At 38.8% G+C, this 15,675-nt stretch overlaps 1 protein-coding gene across 1 annotated transcript in view; it reads right to left on the minus strand.

Moving 5' to 3' along the window:
* The window catches only part of LOC120044380 (CAP-Gly domain-containing linker protein 2-like), a 67,074-nt gene that overhangs the window by 35,183 nt on the left and 16,216 nt on the right, over positions 1 to 15,675 (minus strand). The window contains exon 3 of the mRNA XM_038989006.1: positions 4,868 to 4,992. Coding sequence (XP_038844934.1) covers positions 4,868 to 4,992 — 125 coding nt within the window. The remainder of the gene's footprint in view (positions 1 to 4,867; positions 4,993 to 15,675) is intronic.

A 15,675-nucleotide genomic window follows, 5' to 3' on the forward strand; every position in this document is an offset into this window, starting at 1 on the left:
GGCTAATGATGATTTGTGGGGTCAAGGAGGCCGACATTTAATGCCAATAATAAATATAATGAATTGTTAACTTTTTGATGAGAAATATTCCCAGACAGCCATGTATCAATACGATTTTGTTTTTAACAATCTAACTACATAACAACATAATGGTAAGAATTTATTTGAATGGTGAATCTCTTGATAAACTGGGTACATCAAGATGGCATAGGCCTACTCACAATATAGATGAATTCATATTCAATAGGACTGTGTGCATGCATTGAGTTATTGAGCTCGTTTTGACTGATTTCATTGGTCTATTGGGCTACAAATGGCAATCTGTTTCCCTTTCATTTAGGACCCTAGGCCTACAAGCTAAGCTTCCGTTGCTTCCAGAGGCAGTTTGGAATTCGGTAGTGAATGTTGCAACCGAGGACAGGCGATTTTTACCCACTATGCGCTTCAGCGGTCCTGTTTTGTGAGCTTGTGTGGCTAGGGTTGCACATTTTGGGGAATATTCAGAGGTGGAAACTTTCCGTGGGAATTAACAGGAATATATGGGAATTATATGGAAATGAATACCATTTAATTGTTTTTAGCATTGGATATATTTGTTTTACCTTTATATAACTAGGCAAGTCAGTTAAGAACAAATTCTTATTTTCAATGACGACCTAGGAACAGTGGGTTAACTGCCTTGTTCAGGGGAAGAACGACAGATTTTTACCTTGTCAGCTCAGGGACTCGATCTTGCAACCTAGCGGTTACTAGTCCAACGCTCTAACCACTAGGCTACCTGCCGCCCCGGATATATTTACCATATCATATGGAGACAGAAACATAAACCATTTACCTTATCATAAGTAGACATAATTGCAAATGATTAAATCCTTCCAATAGAAATGTAAAACACTATTTAGTTACGAATTTAACTTTAATTAAATGAGTTGACTCTTCACATGGGATGATTTCACTGAACTACAAAAGAAAGGGAATATTGAATGATCCACAAGGATCCATCTCATCTCCCAAAAACGTTTTCAACATACATCTGTAAAATGACGCACTGCTCCGCTTTGTCAAAGTCATCTAACATAAATCATGTAGCCTATACGTTGAAAAAGTATATAGCCTCTTTGGCCTTTTTTGTAGCCTACAGGGCAACCAAATGTATGACAATGTCATGAAACAGACACTTTTTACATCATGTGTGTTTCCAATCAAATAGCCCAAATGGTGTCCCATATCAAATACAAATGCGCTTCGATGTGAATATGAATTAACATCTTATCAAACACACCATATCCTAAAAACCGTACAGATAAAATGGAAAATAGCCTATGGAATGAAATTAGACTACACACGACTGCTGTACGCGAGTTCCACTTAGTGGGTTAAATGACCAGAAAGGTACGTTTCAGACCCCAAAAATGTTGCAGCTCAAATCATCATAATGGGGGATATTTTTACTTGGAGGGACGTCTACCATGGATCACTAAAATAATGATTATGATCACACATCCACAATTGAAATATTATGGAGACACCGATACATCTGTCAGCCAAGCATGAGTTATCAGTGTAGCCTGTCATCATCTAGACATGAAGTTGAAATATCTTCTCGCCTAGAATAAAAACTTCCACCACAGGCTTCTGTTATAAGAGTCAATTTAATAAAAAAAAAATTATAATAATTACAGGGGGACGTTTAGAAAAAATTATCCTGTGCAAATCGTCCTTTGGAATAAAGCAAATGCTTGGATAATAATTTCATAACACAGCAAATAATAGGTTTATCGGCGTAGAGTGCACCGCATCATCCCATGGGATCTGTCAAGGCTGCGCACAGCAGAAATATCACTGAAATATTCTAGTTCCTACACATCACCTTCTATATACAAACAACATAGGCCTTTTATAAGTTGATAAGCAAATGGGCAGTATCATGTTCATGCCAGTCCTCCCTAGAACGCAAAATTTGTCTTCCTAGTAGGACTCTGCAATAATGAGGTGGTGTGTGCGCAGCTGTTTTAGCGTGTTTTGGGAGTCGAGCAAGAGTTGACTCTTTTAACTCCAACCACAGGAGTCGGAGTCGACTCCAAAAATCCTGAAAACGTTCACCACTACTAATGAATGAGACGAGTGAAGGACGCTCAGGCTTTTCACTGAGTGTACAAAACATTAAGTACAGCCTCCTAATATTGAGTTGGAACCCCCCTTTGTCCTCCGAACAGCCTCAATTCGTCGGGGCATGAACTCCATGGGGATGCTGGGGCAGCAGGTAGCTTAGTGGTTAGATTGTTGGGCCAGTAACTGATAGGTTGCTAGATCAAACCCCAAACTGACAAGGGAAAAATCTGTCGTTCTGCCCCTGAACATGGCAGTTAAACCCACTGTTCATAGGCCGTCATTGTAAATAAGAATTTGTTCTTAACTGACTTGCCTAGTTAAATTAAATAAATGTTGACTCCAATGCTTCCCACAGTTGTGTCAAGTTGCCAGGAGGTCCTTTGGGTGGTGGACCATTCTTGAAACACATGGGAAACTGTAGGATGTGAAAAACCCAGCAGCATTGCAGTTCTTGACAGAAATCGGTACGCCTGGCACCTACTACCATACCCCATTCAAAGGCACTTAAATCTTTTGTCTTGCCCATTTTTTAAAATGTGAATATTCAGTCAATTTCATTGTTTTAGGTTGGTTTTTTAAATGTATGCTAAGTTATCTGTTTTGTTTTTGTTACTTTGTACATGCTAAAACACAGGGCGGCGGGTAGCCGAGCGGTTAGTGTTGGGCCAGTAGCCGAAAGGTCGTTAGTTTGAATCCAAGTGTTGACAAGGTTAAAAAAAAATTGGTCAATGTGCCCTTGACAAAGGCACTTAACCCTAATTGCTCCAGGGTCGCTGTTGATAATGGCGACTCTCCGAAGGTGTCTCAGGGGGAGTTGGGATATGCAAAAAAGCTAATTTCCAATTAATACATGTGTGAAATAGGACAAATATAAGCACCCACCAAACTGTTTATTATTATTTAAAAAGTCTTATGACTAATACCCTTTAAAAATGTTTGCGTAAAATTAGCTCTTTTTATAAATGTTTTGCTTCTACCTTGCAAGGAAGTGGGCCATAGTTAATACATCGAAGGAAGGAATAATTAATGAGTAATTGACATCGGACATCATGCCTATACATCCCAATGTCTGCAAAGGAGCGACTGGAGAGAGTTTCATAGCGCATTTAGTATTTTCGACCGAGGCCCTCTTAGACAAAGATTCCCATGTTATGTCTCGGTCGACGTAAATACATGGTGAATTTCCTGTTGTCTCAATGTATTGTCAAAGACTCCAGTCACCCAAGTCATAGACTGTTCTCTCTGCTACCGCACGGCAAACGGTACCGGAGCGCCAAGTCTAGGTCCAAAAGGCTCCTTCCAAACAGCTTCTACCCCCAAGCCATAAGACTGCTGAACAATTAATTAAATGGCCACCCGGACTATTTACATTGACCCCCCCACCCTTTGTTTTTACACTGCTGCTACTCGCTGTTTATTATCTCTGCATAGTCACTTTACCCCTACCTACATGTACAAATTACCTCGACTAACCTGTACCCCCGCACATTGACTCTGTACCCCTGTATATAGCCTCGTTATTGTTATTTTATTGTTACTTTTTATTTTATTTTTTACTTTCGTTTATTTAGAAAATATTTTGTTAACTCTTTCTTGAACTGCATTGTTGGTTAAGGGCTTATAAGTAAGCATTTCATGGTAAGGTCTATCTATACCTGTTGTATTCGGCGAATGTGACAGATAACATTTGATTTGCCTATGTAACTAAGTATGTAATTATGCTAAGTTAAGAGGGTTTTGTGCATGCAGTTACAGTCATGTTTACTTTTTTCCCTCTCTTTTATGAAGGGTTAGGTAAACCGGAAGGATGAACCGGTATCACGATATGCCTTGCTCAGATCGACATGAAAAAAATTATATCGATATAATATCGAATTATCGATATTGGTGCCCACTACTAGGTTCCATCATGTCAAGTGGAATCATGTTCTTTCAAATCAGAGGTTATGAGAGAAAGGTGACAATGAGGAATTAAGACTGGCCTTTCAAGACTATTGGGAAACATTACATTACATTCATTTTAGTGGCATGTTGGATAAGTCATATCAATGTTCTAGTATGTATTATGTCATTAATAATATAGTACTGTAAAATGTGATGCAAGTCATGACTAGTTGCTGTCGAGCATTCCTTCACATCAAAAGGTATTTTAATAGAAATCAATCATTTTGAGAGGCGGAAAACATGCTTTTAGATAAGTGGATTGAAATAAAGCTTTCTAAGGCATATTTCAAAAATCAAATATGTAAGTCGAGGAAACTAGAGCATGTTGCCGCTAGTATAAGTAGCACAGCTACTTTCCATCTCAATTTTTATTTTTGGATTTAGGGATTCATTTTGTAGGTAGAAGAGTGAAGTCATATTCTGGAGAGTGAAGTCCTATTCTGTTTGCACAGCGATGTATGTTTCCACCATCGTGGAAATAATTCAGTTGAATATTGTGTTACAGAGGGGAAGGCCTAGCTCTAATAATTTACCATACAGTGGAATTGCAGCTAAAAAGAGAATGATGCTGTCTTGTCTGACACTAAACCACACATGATAGATTTGTTTAAGCCACTACTAGGCCTACAGCTAGATCTGCCAGACAGATCTGTGTGGGGGCTTTGTGTGCGTGCATGCGAGCGTGTGTGTAGGAGAGTGAGAAAGAGACAGTGAGAGACAGAAACATTGAAATAAAGAGGGAGTTAGATCAAGTAGGAGAGGGGGAGAGAGAAAGACACACACACACAGAGAGAGAGAGAGAGAGAGATACCTGGTTCCAGCCACTGCACCGTCATTCTTCCCCAGGGGCTCGTCCAACTCCACGCCGCACCACTCACCCTTGGCAAAGTCAGTCTCCCCCACGTAGCGCACCACTCCTGTCTTAGTGCCCCCCACCTGAAAATACAAAGGAGAATGATGAACAACTGCAACATCTTGGTAATTATCATGTCCAAAATACCTTGCATAGTAAGATAAAATATAGAAAAACTTCAACTGAGGTAGACATGAGGTTGTCCTTCTGTTTCTTTTTGCTCGTTTGTTTCGGGGCATGTGGTATTTTTGTTATTTCAGATGCCCCCAAAATGTGTATACTTGAAAAAAATATATGTCGTTTGTGACATTCCAACTGTGCAAAGATGTTCTTACAGGTTTAAAAAGGAGGTATGTAGTGTGGTGAAATCCTGCACAGAGCCTTCTACAGTATATACTGTATACCAAAAAAGGTAACAATAACCATTGGTCTACTTTCAGTGACAATGGAGTGTTGCCTTTTTAGAAGGTGGGATTGGGATGCTATGCATGTATCCCATAGTGACACTAAAGGACGTAGACACATAAGGGTGAAATCAGACAGGCATCTTGGTGTTGCATGGGGAGACATTGGAGTTGACAACGGAGCGACGGAGCTGATGTGTAATCGTGCATGACTGAAAAAGCTGATATGGCCTACATTCTATGTCTGAAAAGGTCCCAGCCGGTTATGCTAGTGCGATCAGACAGACTGATGATAAAGAAACGTACTCCATCTAAAGTTCAATCGTCTACAAACAGTGGACCGATGCAAACAGAGATCCATTTTCAGTGTTTTGGAATGCCATGACAACAACAATATTGTGTCCTCTCCCAAACCACCCAAAATAATAATAATATAAAATCTAAGATAATCAGACATGGTATACTGTAAATTAACATACAACTTTACAAGCATCATCATGGCATGCACTAGGCTATACTCGACCTATGCTGCAGCGAATTTACCTGTCGTGAGAAAAAAATGACCAGCTGATGAGATAAATGAACTGTGCACACGCTTCATACTTAGATGCGCTGTCTGTTGCCAAGCAGCACCAACAATATACTTTTGGAACGCCCCACGTGATGATTGGCATGTGATTTGCTAGTGTCAAAGGAGGCCAAACTCACGAGAAAACCCAACCATATCCAACATGCATCTGGCGTGCTCCGAACTCAAATTCACATATAAGCAAAGGTACTTATGTAGCCCGAGTTGGCTAAAAGTACATCCACTATAACCGTGGAAAAGCACAGGTAGAACTGATACTACCTCTGTCTGTAACAATGGAAAAAAGTGTGCATCAATATATCCCATCTTTAAAATGTTTTAAACATTTTTTCTGTGTATTTAATGTAAACCCACTGTTAGCACATACAGATGTAGGATCTTAATTTGAGGCAGTTTGCTACAGCAGGAAAATAATCCAGCAGCAACAAGAAATGTGAAGAGTTTTAGATTAAAAGAGTTTTAGATTACTTGATATTGTGTTTCTTTGTTTTTCTATTGAATATTAGGGGCACGTTTTTAATTAAAAGAATCCCAGTGATAGAAATGGAAGTAAATGTAATCAAAATGTTTTTAATACTCATTTAAGAGTAATAATAGAGTAATCCAATGTATTATGTTACTTATTACTTTCGTTGCCATGTAATCTGTAATCAACAACTGATTAAAAGTAATCCGCCCAAACAATAACCTAACAAACAACAGGCCAATCGCCAATGAGTGAAATAACCTTTCCTTGATCTTCACTAAACCAAAATAAACAAATAAACCAATATAAATACAGATTCTCAACGATCGATTCGATATCATATCTCTTTCCACATAAACAAGAAATATAAAGGTTATTTTTTTATAAACATGATGAACACACACATTATGTCATCATCCTAGAGGCCAAACAATGATATCATCCATGCCAGTGTGTATCTCTTACTCAAAGCACTGCAAGGAGCAGAACAATGAAATTCTGTCTAAATTCATCTGATAGCAAAACCTGGTATAGCTTTCACTCTCTTTTCAATCCCCCAAAGGACTCTCCTGTTCTTTCACAGAGTCATATTGATTCCACTTCTGGCTGTGAGAAGATATTGTTTTCTAAATGGTATGATGACAGCACAAATGCAAATAACAAAGACTGAGATGTTATTGCTCCACAAGGCGTATTTACTGGAAAAAATACACTCCATTTCACAACTTGGTAAAACTTCCTATTAATACTGTCTTTATAATGGATTATAAGCACATTTATAAAATCTTATGAGCTACGCATAATGCATTATAATCCATGAAATAGGCACTAATAATTGCTCATTAACATCTATATCCATAGAGCATTATGACAAGGCTGTATAATGCCTTAATGCCTTATAATGCCCTCACACCATTCTCATGGCGTTATAATACATTATAATGAGGTAGAGGGAATTCATAGTGTTATTCACAATCATAAAAAAAAATGTTGTGTGTGAATGTAGTAGAGATGGACAATGTCTGTCACTGAAATTAGTTGGTGGAGAATAGTGCTTTGTTCACTTCCCAACATCTGACTCATGACTACTGCCATCTTGTTTTGAGTCACATCTTCTCCAGACTGATCCCGGGACACAGAGGCCTTTTGTGAGTGGGCTAGAGAAGAACCTACAGTAATTGCCTTTATGGAAAGCGAAAAGAGCATAACTTACTTACAGCACACTGCCCTTATGGATAGCATGGTATTGTCAGCACAGAGCGGTTTCCAGTGAATTATAATGTTGTATTCATCAAATTCATACAAATCAGTTGTGCTGTAGGTTGTCTTGTCATGACGTGTTTTAAGAACTTACTGCTGATGTTTGAGGATAAAAACTGCACAATGAATGTTGAGGGTTTGTCACGGCCGTCAAAAGGAGGAGACCAAGGCGCAGCGTGGTATGCATACATTCTTCTTGAATCTAAGAATGAACACTGAACAAAACTAACAAAATAACAAAATGAACCGTGAAGCTATACAAATGAGTGCTGACAGGCAACTACACATAGACAAGAACCCACGAACACAAAAGGGAAAATGGCTACCTAAATATGATCCCCAATCAGAGACAACGATAAACAGCTGCCTCTGATTGGGAACCATATCAGGCCACCATAGACATATAAATCACCTAGACCTACAACAACCCTTGACATACAAAAACCCTAGACAATACAAAAATAACGTACCCACCCTAGTCACACCCTGACCTAACCAAAATATAAAGAAAACAGAGATATCTCAGGTCAGGGCGTGACAGGGTTGATCGATTAATTGATCAATTGAATTGATCGATTAATACATGTTTATAATAAATAATAAACTTTATTTATTATAATAAATATAAATAATTATAAATATAATAAATATAATATTTATTATATATAGTGTAACGACCCTGGGTTTATAAGCGCGGAAATCGACTCTGCCGCACGAGCATGCTTTTCGATAGCTTTTCGATAGCGCGCCGGACCTCGGGCTAGAAGGTCGAGGGTTCGAGACCTGCTCCCTGCTGTTTCATTACAATATAATTATTTATTAATAATTATTATTAATAAATAATAATGATACTGATGTCAATGTCAATGTGAGCCAAAAAAGGTTAAATATCTCAACTTCCACTCCTTCTCATCCACATATGGTGCACATTTGTACGTGAAATACGAGTAGTGTCACTGTAACATCCTCACTGCCTCTGAGAAGAGAAGCTCCAGCTTGACGTGGCAGACAGACACATTCATCACCCGTGAATCAACATAGAGATAACAAAAACACTCCCAAAGAACGTTGAGTCCTCTCTTCCTAACTCACTTTGTTTACTTATGGGGACGGAAGTAGCCTAGTGGTTAGAGCGTTAGACTAGTAACTGCAAGGTTGCAAGATCAAATCCCTGAGCTGACAAGGTAAAAATCTGTCATTCTACCCCTGAGCAAGGCAGTTCCCCTGGTGTCAATGATGTGGATGTCAATTAAGGCAGCCCCCCACACCTCTCTGATTCAGAGGGTTAAATACGGAAGACACATTTCAGTTGAATGCATTCAGTTGTACAACTAACTAGGTATTCCCCTTTCCCTAAACCTGCACAGCATGACACACCATGTCCAAAACAGCTTTCACACCAAGGAAAATATGCTGTGTGAAATAGACCACAACCTAGCTTGTCAAAACATAAGGAGAAGTCGTTGACAAAATTGGACATCTTGCTGGTTCACTGTTATCTGAGTGTTCCCTTCCATCCCTAACCTGTCCATTTTCATGGGCTGGTACGAGATAACTGTGATGGAAAAGTGTGAAAGCCATGAGGCAAAACACAGTAGTGGGCTGCTTGTGATGCCAGTTGGATGGATGGATGACTGCATAAGGATTCACAGATTAAAGCCTGAGTGTGCCTGCCAGCAGTGCAGAGACAGCTAGTCAGCAACATACTGTAAGACTCCTCTTGGCTACTGCCACTCTAACTTCCTGTTTATCTGAAAGTTGGCCTGAGATTTGACTCAAAGCGACTCAGTTTTAGTGCCAAGACACAGAGAGCTACACCAGGGCACAAGGCTGTGATATCTTTGTCTATGATTTGAAATGGAGGTTAAACAGATGCACTATAAGATACAGTAAGGTGATATGAAGTGTAACCCTGAGGCTAGTCTCTCTTAATTAAGACATCATATTGAGGATGTGTAAGACCAGTCCTATGAGTCAGTTAGTTTGCCTTGCATTAAAAAAATATATAACTTCCACCAACTGTGTTATTGTGCTATGCACATAGTGAAATATACATCAATAAAACATAATTAATAGCGATGGTTAAATGTTTTTTACAGGTTATTTTGCACATATTCACTGTATTACGGAAGAGTATTAGGGCCAAGTGAAGATAAAGAATAAACGGCGATAGGTGGTGGTGCTTGGATTTTTTTGTTGTTGCACGGATAGTACTTAAAAAACTCGAAATACTTTAGAGAGTTGACATTTTGAGAATAATGTCCAAATAAAATTTGGTGATTAGTTGCAATATTTCCATAATAAAATCGAAATACAATTTTGAGAATAAAGTATTTTAAGAATAAAGTCTAAAACTTTGGATATTTTTAGTTGGCTACTGCTACCTAACGGTATTGCGTACACATTATGCGTAACCGCAGCATTCAAACGAGGCTGCAATGAAAACTAATGGGACTGTAGCGACTGTGTTAGCATCAAAATCCGGGGTGTTAGCTACGCTTCTATTCAAGCGTTGATTGACATGGAAATAAACCAATAGTATTGAGAAAATATGAAAAGAACGGACCCCTCTGACGTAACGTAAAGCATGCATTATGCAACTCATTGTGTGCCATACAGCCTCTTTCCACCAGGGGTAGCGTGTTTCTCACAGATTAAAAACAAGCGTAACCATATACACTTGTAAGAAACCTTGATTACTATGGTCCTGTGTGGCTCAATTGGTAGAGCATGGTGCTTTCAACGCCAGGGTTGTGGGTTTGATTCCCACGGGAGACCAATTAGTAAGTTGTTCTGGATAAGAGTGTCTAATAAATTATTTATGATTTTTGTTTAAATGAGCTTTCTTGTCAATACGGGGGCGCTGTTTTCACTTTGGAAAAAATCATGCCCAATTTAAACGGCCTCGTACTCTATTCTAGATCATACAATATGCATATTATTATTACTATTGGATAGAAAACACTCTCAAGATTCTAAAACTGTTTGAATTATATCTGTGAGTAAAACAGAACTCATTTTGCAGCAAACTTCCATACAGGAAGTGAAAAATCTGAAAACGAGGCTCTGTTTCAGGGCCTGCCTATTCAATTGCCTTATATTTATCGATATGCATGCACTTCATACGCCTTCCACTAGATGTCAACAGGCAGTGGAAGGTGGAATGGGGTGTCTAGCTTGATCTGAGGTCGAACAAGAGCTTTTGGAGTGACAGGTCAGCCATTTTGTCAGTTTTCCAAGGCGCGCAAAGGAGCTCCACATTGTCTTCTGAAAAGCGGTCGGTATACACGGCGAATATCTCCGGCTCTGATTTTATTTGATACATTTGATAATAACATCATAAAGTAGGTTTTTTCAACCGAGTTTTATCAGTTTATTCAACGTTTATTGGGACTTTTGGAGTTTTCCGTTCTTTGCGCCAAGAGAGGATGGGAATGTTAGTAACCTTGGCTAGCATTGTGGCGCGAATTCGACAGCAGAAATGGACATTCTAAAACCAAACAACGATTTATTCTGGACCAAGGACTCCTTGTACAACATTCTGATGGAAGCTCAGCAAAAGTAAGAAAAAATGTATGATGTTATTTTGTATTTCTGTGTAAAATATTGACTCCTATTCTCCACCGTGTTGGTGAGTGCTGTCTCACAATAACGCTAATAATAGCTGTATGTTATGGTAAAGTAAAGTATTTTTTTTTTTAAATCTAACACAGCGGTTGCATTAAGAACCAGTGTATCTTTCATTTGCCATACCACAAGTATTTTTATGTAAAGTTTATGATGAGTTCTTTGGTCAGATTAGGTGAGTGTCCAAAATATCTCCGGACATTCTGGGAAAATGTTGCTACATATTCACAATGTATAACCACGATTGCAGCGCTAAATATGCACATTTTCGAACAAAACATAAGTGTATTGTATAACATGATGTTATAAGACTGTCATCTGATGAAGTTGTCCAAAGGTTAGTGAATCATTTTATATCTTTTGCTGGTTTTTGCGAAAGCTACCTTTGCGGTGAATAAATGCGTTTGTGTGTTTGGCTATTGTGGTAAGCTAATATAATTCTACATTGTGTTTTCGCTGTAAAACACTTAAAAAATCGGAAATATTGACTGGATTCACAAGATGTTTATCTTTCATTTGCTGTACACCATGTATTTTTCATAAATGTTTTATGATGAGTATTTGTGTATTTCACGTTGCTCTCTGTAATTATTCTGGCTGCTTCGGTGCTATTTGTGATGGTAGCTGCAATGTAAAACTATGATTTATACCTCAAATATGCACATTTTTCGAACAAAACATAAATGTATTATATAACATGTTATAAGACTGTCATCTGATGAAGTTGTTTCTTGGTTAGTGACTAATTATATCTCTATTTTGTCGGTTTTGTGAAAGCTACCTATGCGGTGGAAACATGGTGAAAATATGCGGTTGTGTGTTTGGCTATTGTGGTTAGCTAATAGAAATACATATTGTGTTTTTGCTGTAAAACATTTTAAAAATCGGAAATGATGGCTGGATTCACAAGATGTTTATCTTTCATTTGCTGTATTGGACTTGTGATTTCATGAAAATTATATTATATGATATCCCTGTCCCGTTAGGCTAGGCTATGCTAGTCAGCTTTTTTGATGAGGAGGATCCCGGATCCGGGATGGGTATTAAGTAAATTAATACTATTATGGCTAATATTAAACTCATTTTTCATGAGTATGGTGCTAACAGCAGTGGTCATCAATAACACACTGAATCAATCAATAATTCATTGCATAAGACTGATGTGCAGAATCATAAAAAGAATACCACCGTGCCAACCTCTGATCTGCATTTACACAAGCAAACCCGTCACCTGCTGACAAAGAGCTTTCGTTTTTTTGCTCACATATTTTGAAGTATACAGTTGAAGTCGGACGTTTATATACACCTTAACCAAATACATTCAAACTCAGTTTTTCACAATTCCTGACATTTTATCCTAGTAAAGAGTCCCTGACTTAGGTCAGTTAGGATCACCACTTTATTTTAAGAATGTGAAATGTCAGAATAATAGTAGAGAGAATTATTTATTTCAGCTTTTATTTCTTTCATCACATTCCCAGTGGGTCAGAAGTTTACATACACTCAATTAGTATTTGGTAGCATTGCCTTTAAATTGTTTAACTTGGGTGAAATGTTTCGGGTAGCCTTCTACAAGCTTCCCACAATATGTTGGGTGAATTTTGGCCCATTCCTCCTGACAGAGCTGGTGTAACTGAGTCAGGTTTGTAGGCCTCCTTGCTCGCACACGCTTTTTCAGTTCTGCCCACACATTTTCTATAGGATTGAGGTTAGGGCTTTGTGATGGCCACTCCAATACCTTGACTTTGTTGTCCTTAAGCCATTATGCCACAACTTTGGAAGTATGCTTGGGGTCATTGTCCATTTGGAAGACCTATTTGCGACCAAGCTTTAACTCCTGACTGATGTCTTGAGATGTTGCTTCAATATATCCACATCATTTTCTTGCCTCATGATGCCATCTATTCTTTTGAAGTGCACCAGTCCCTCCTGCAGCAAAGCATTCCCACAACATGATGCTGCCACCCCCGTGCTTCACGGTTGGGATGGTGTTCCTTGGCTTGCAAGCATCCCTTTTTTTCCTCCAAACATAACGATGGTCATTATGGCCAAACAGTTCTATTTTTGTTTCATCAGACGAGAGGACATTTCTCCAAAAAGTACGATCTTTGTCCCCATGTGCAGTTGCAAACCGTAGTCTGGCTTTTTATGGCAGTTGTGGAGCAGTGGCTTCTTCCTTGCTGAGCGGCCATTCAGGTTATGTCGATATAGGACTCGTTTTACTGTGGATATAGATACTTTGTACCTGTTTCCTCCAGCATCTTCACAAGGTCCTTTGCTGTTGTTCTGGGATTGATTTGCACTTTTCGCACCAAAGTACGTTCATCTCTAGGAGACAGAACGCGTCTCCTTCCTGAGCGGTATGATGGCTGCATGGTCCCATGGTGTTTATACTTGTGTACTATTGTTTGTGCAGATGAACATGGTACCTTCAGGCGTTTGGAAATTGCTCCAAAGGATGAACCAGACTTGTGGAGGTCTACAATTTTTTGGCTGATATCTTTTGATTTTCCCACTGTTGTCAAGCAAAGAGGCACTGAGTTTGAAGGTAGGCTTTGAAATACATCCACAGGTACAGCTCCAATTGACTCAAATGATGTCAATTAGCCTATCAGAAGCTTCTAAAGCAATGACATAATTTTCTGGAATTTCCCAAGCTGTTTAAAGGCACAGTCAATTTAGTGTATGTAAACTTCTGACCCACTGGAATTGTGATACAGTGAATTATAAGTGAAATAATCTGTCTGTAAACAATTATTGGAAAATTACTTGTGTCATGCACAATGTAGATGTCCTAACCGACTTGCCAATACTATAGCTTTTTAACAAGAAATGTGTGGAGTGGTTGAAAAACGAGTTTTAATGACTCCAACCTAAGTGTATGTAAACTTCCGACTTCCACTGTATTTGCTGTGCCAACCTGTTCACGAGTGCTATGTGTTCAATCATTGTGAAATCTCATGTGTGCAATAATGCATGGCAATAACGCATATCCTAAATAACTCACGTGTGCCATCTATTAAACTCGTTTGCAAATGACATGCTCGAACCCAAATTGAAACGTGACATTCCTGCGCGCCTCTCTTTCTACTCTTGATTGTGCACAGGTGAAGAAAATCAACGGGACTCCCTAAAAGACCAAAGTGCACACTCAGTTCGGTGATCTTTTATAGCATGTCACCATACTGCAATAGTTATTAACTATGTGGAATGTTTCTGGACCATTGGCTTCCCTGTAAACAGGTACTGACAGGAGGCATGAGCCACCTCCCTCAGGCTCATTCCCAGCCATCACCTCCTCGTTAGCAGCCTGTAGCTGTTTTCGGGAGTGTAGCGACGCCGTTTCTTGGGCTGTTGGGCTTTTCCTGTCAAAATACAGTTGTTGTTTTTTAAATTGTGTGTTCATGCAACATAATTTATTGAGATAGTGCCATAGGAAATGGACTCACAATTGTGGATATCATTTCCATATAATCCAACATAACGTTATTGCATATTTCATGGTGTAACTTCTGCTTCCAACTCACACTCTCAAACATGTAGATAACTTTCCAGCCCACTTTCCAGCTCAGAAACACATAGATCCCCTGAACGCAGCTAACTCTACAGATCCCAATCACCGGAATTCTGATCACCTGTTCACACACCTGTAGGTCATTTACACACACTATTTAGTTCAGTTCCTTGCACTCCATCATTGTGAGGTATTGTTTGTTTTTGTTACATGGTCTATTCGGAGCGCTGATCATTTTTCCGTATTAGCCCTCCCGTGTATCATAGTTTTTGGCCATCCTCACTTACGATGCCTTTTTGCCTATTCCCTGCCTGTACTTTTGCCTATCTGACTTCCTGTCATCAACCTCTTGCCTGATCTCCCGGACTACGTGATTAGCTTTCCCCTGCCTATACTGTTACCTGTTTGGACTCCCTGTGAATGACCTTCTGCCTGTCCCTGGACCTAGCTACCTGCCTCCTCCTGTGGTCCTTTCCTAATAAACACCTGCTGCGCCCTGCGCTTGAAACCAGCGTCTGTCTCCCATTGTATTCATTACACATGGAAGTTTGTGTTACAACTGTTGTTAGTTGTTATACTTCTTTTTAATATTAATATTGTTGCTTTATACAGTAATTTACTAACGTTAAGTAGTTTATATGATGATTTGTCTCGTGCTAATGGAAGTTATAATATTAACCCTATTCATTCTCATGCTTTTTTCATTAATTAATTAAAGTAACATTATGTTCCTTCATCTCTTTGAACAGAATCACAATCCATCCCCTCTCAAAATAAAGTTCCCTACTTTGTGTAACTCATATATTTAACGTTATTTATTTATTTATCAAGACATCAAATGGTGAGAGTCAATTGAATTACTTCTGAGTTCATCAATAGTTAATTCAATCAATAGTTCATTTTTCG

Source organism: Salvelinus namaycush, chromosome 3 (assembly GCF_016432855.1).
Source record: "Salvelinus namaycush isolate Seneca chromosome 3, SaNama_1.0, whole genome shotgun sequence".
Lineage (NCBI taxonomy): Eukaryota > Metazoa > Chordata > Actinopteri > Salmoniformes > Salmonidae > Salvelinus > Salvelinus namaycush.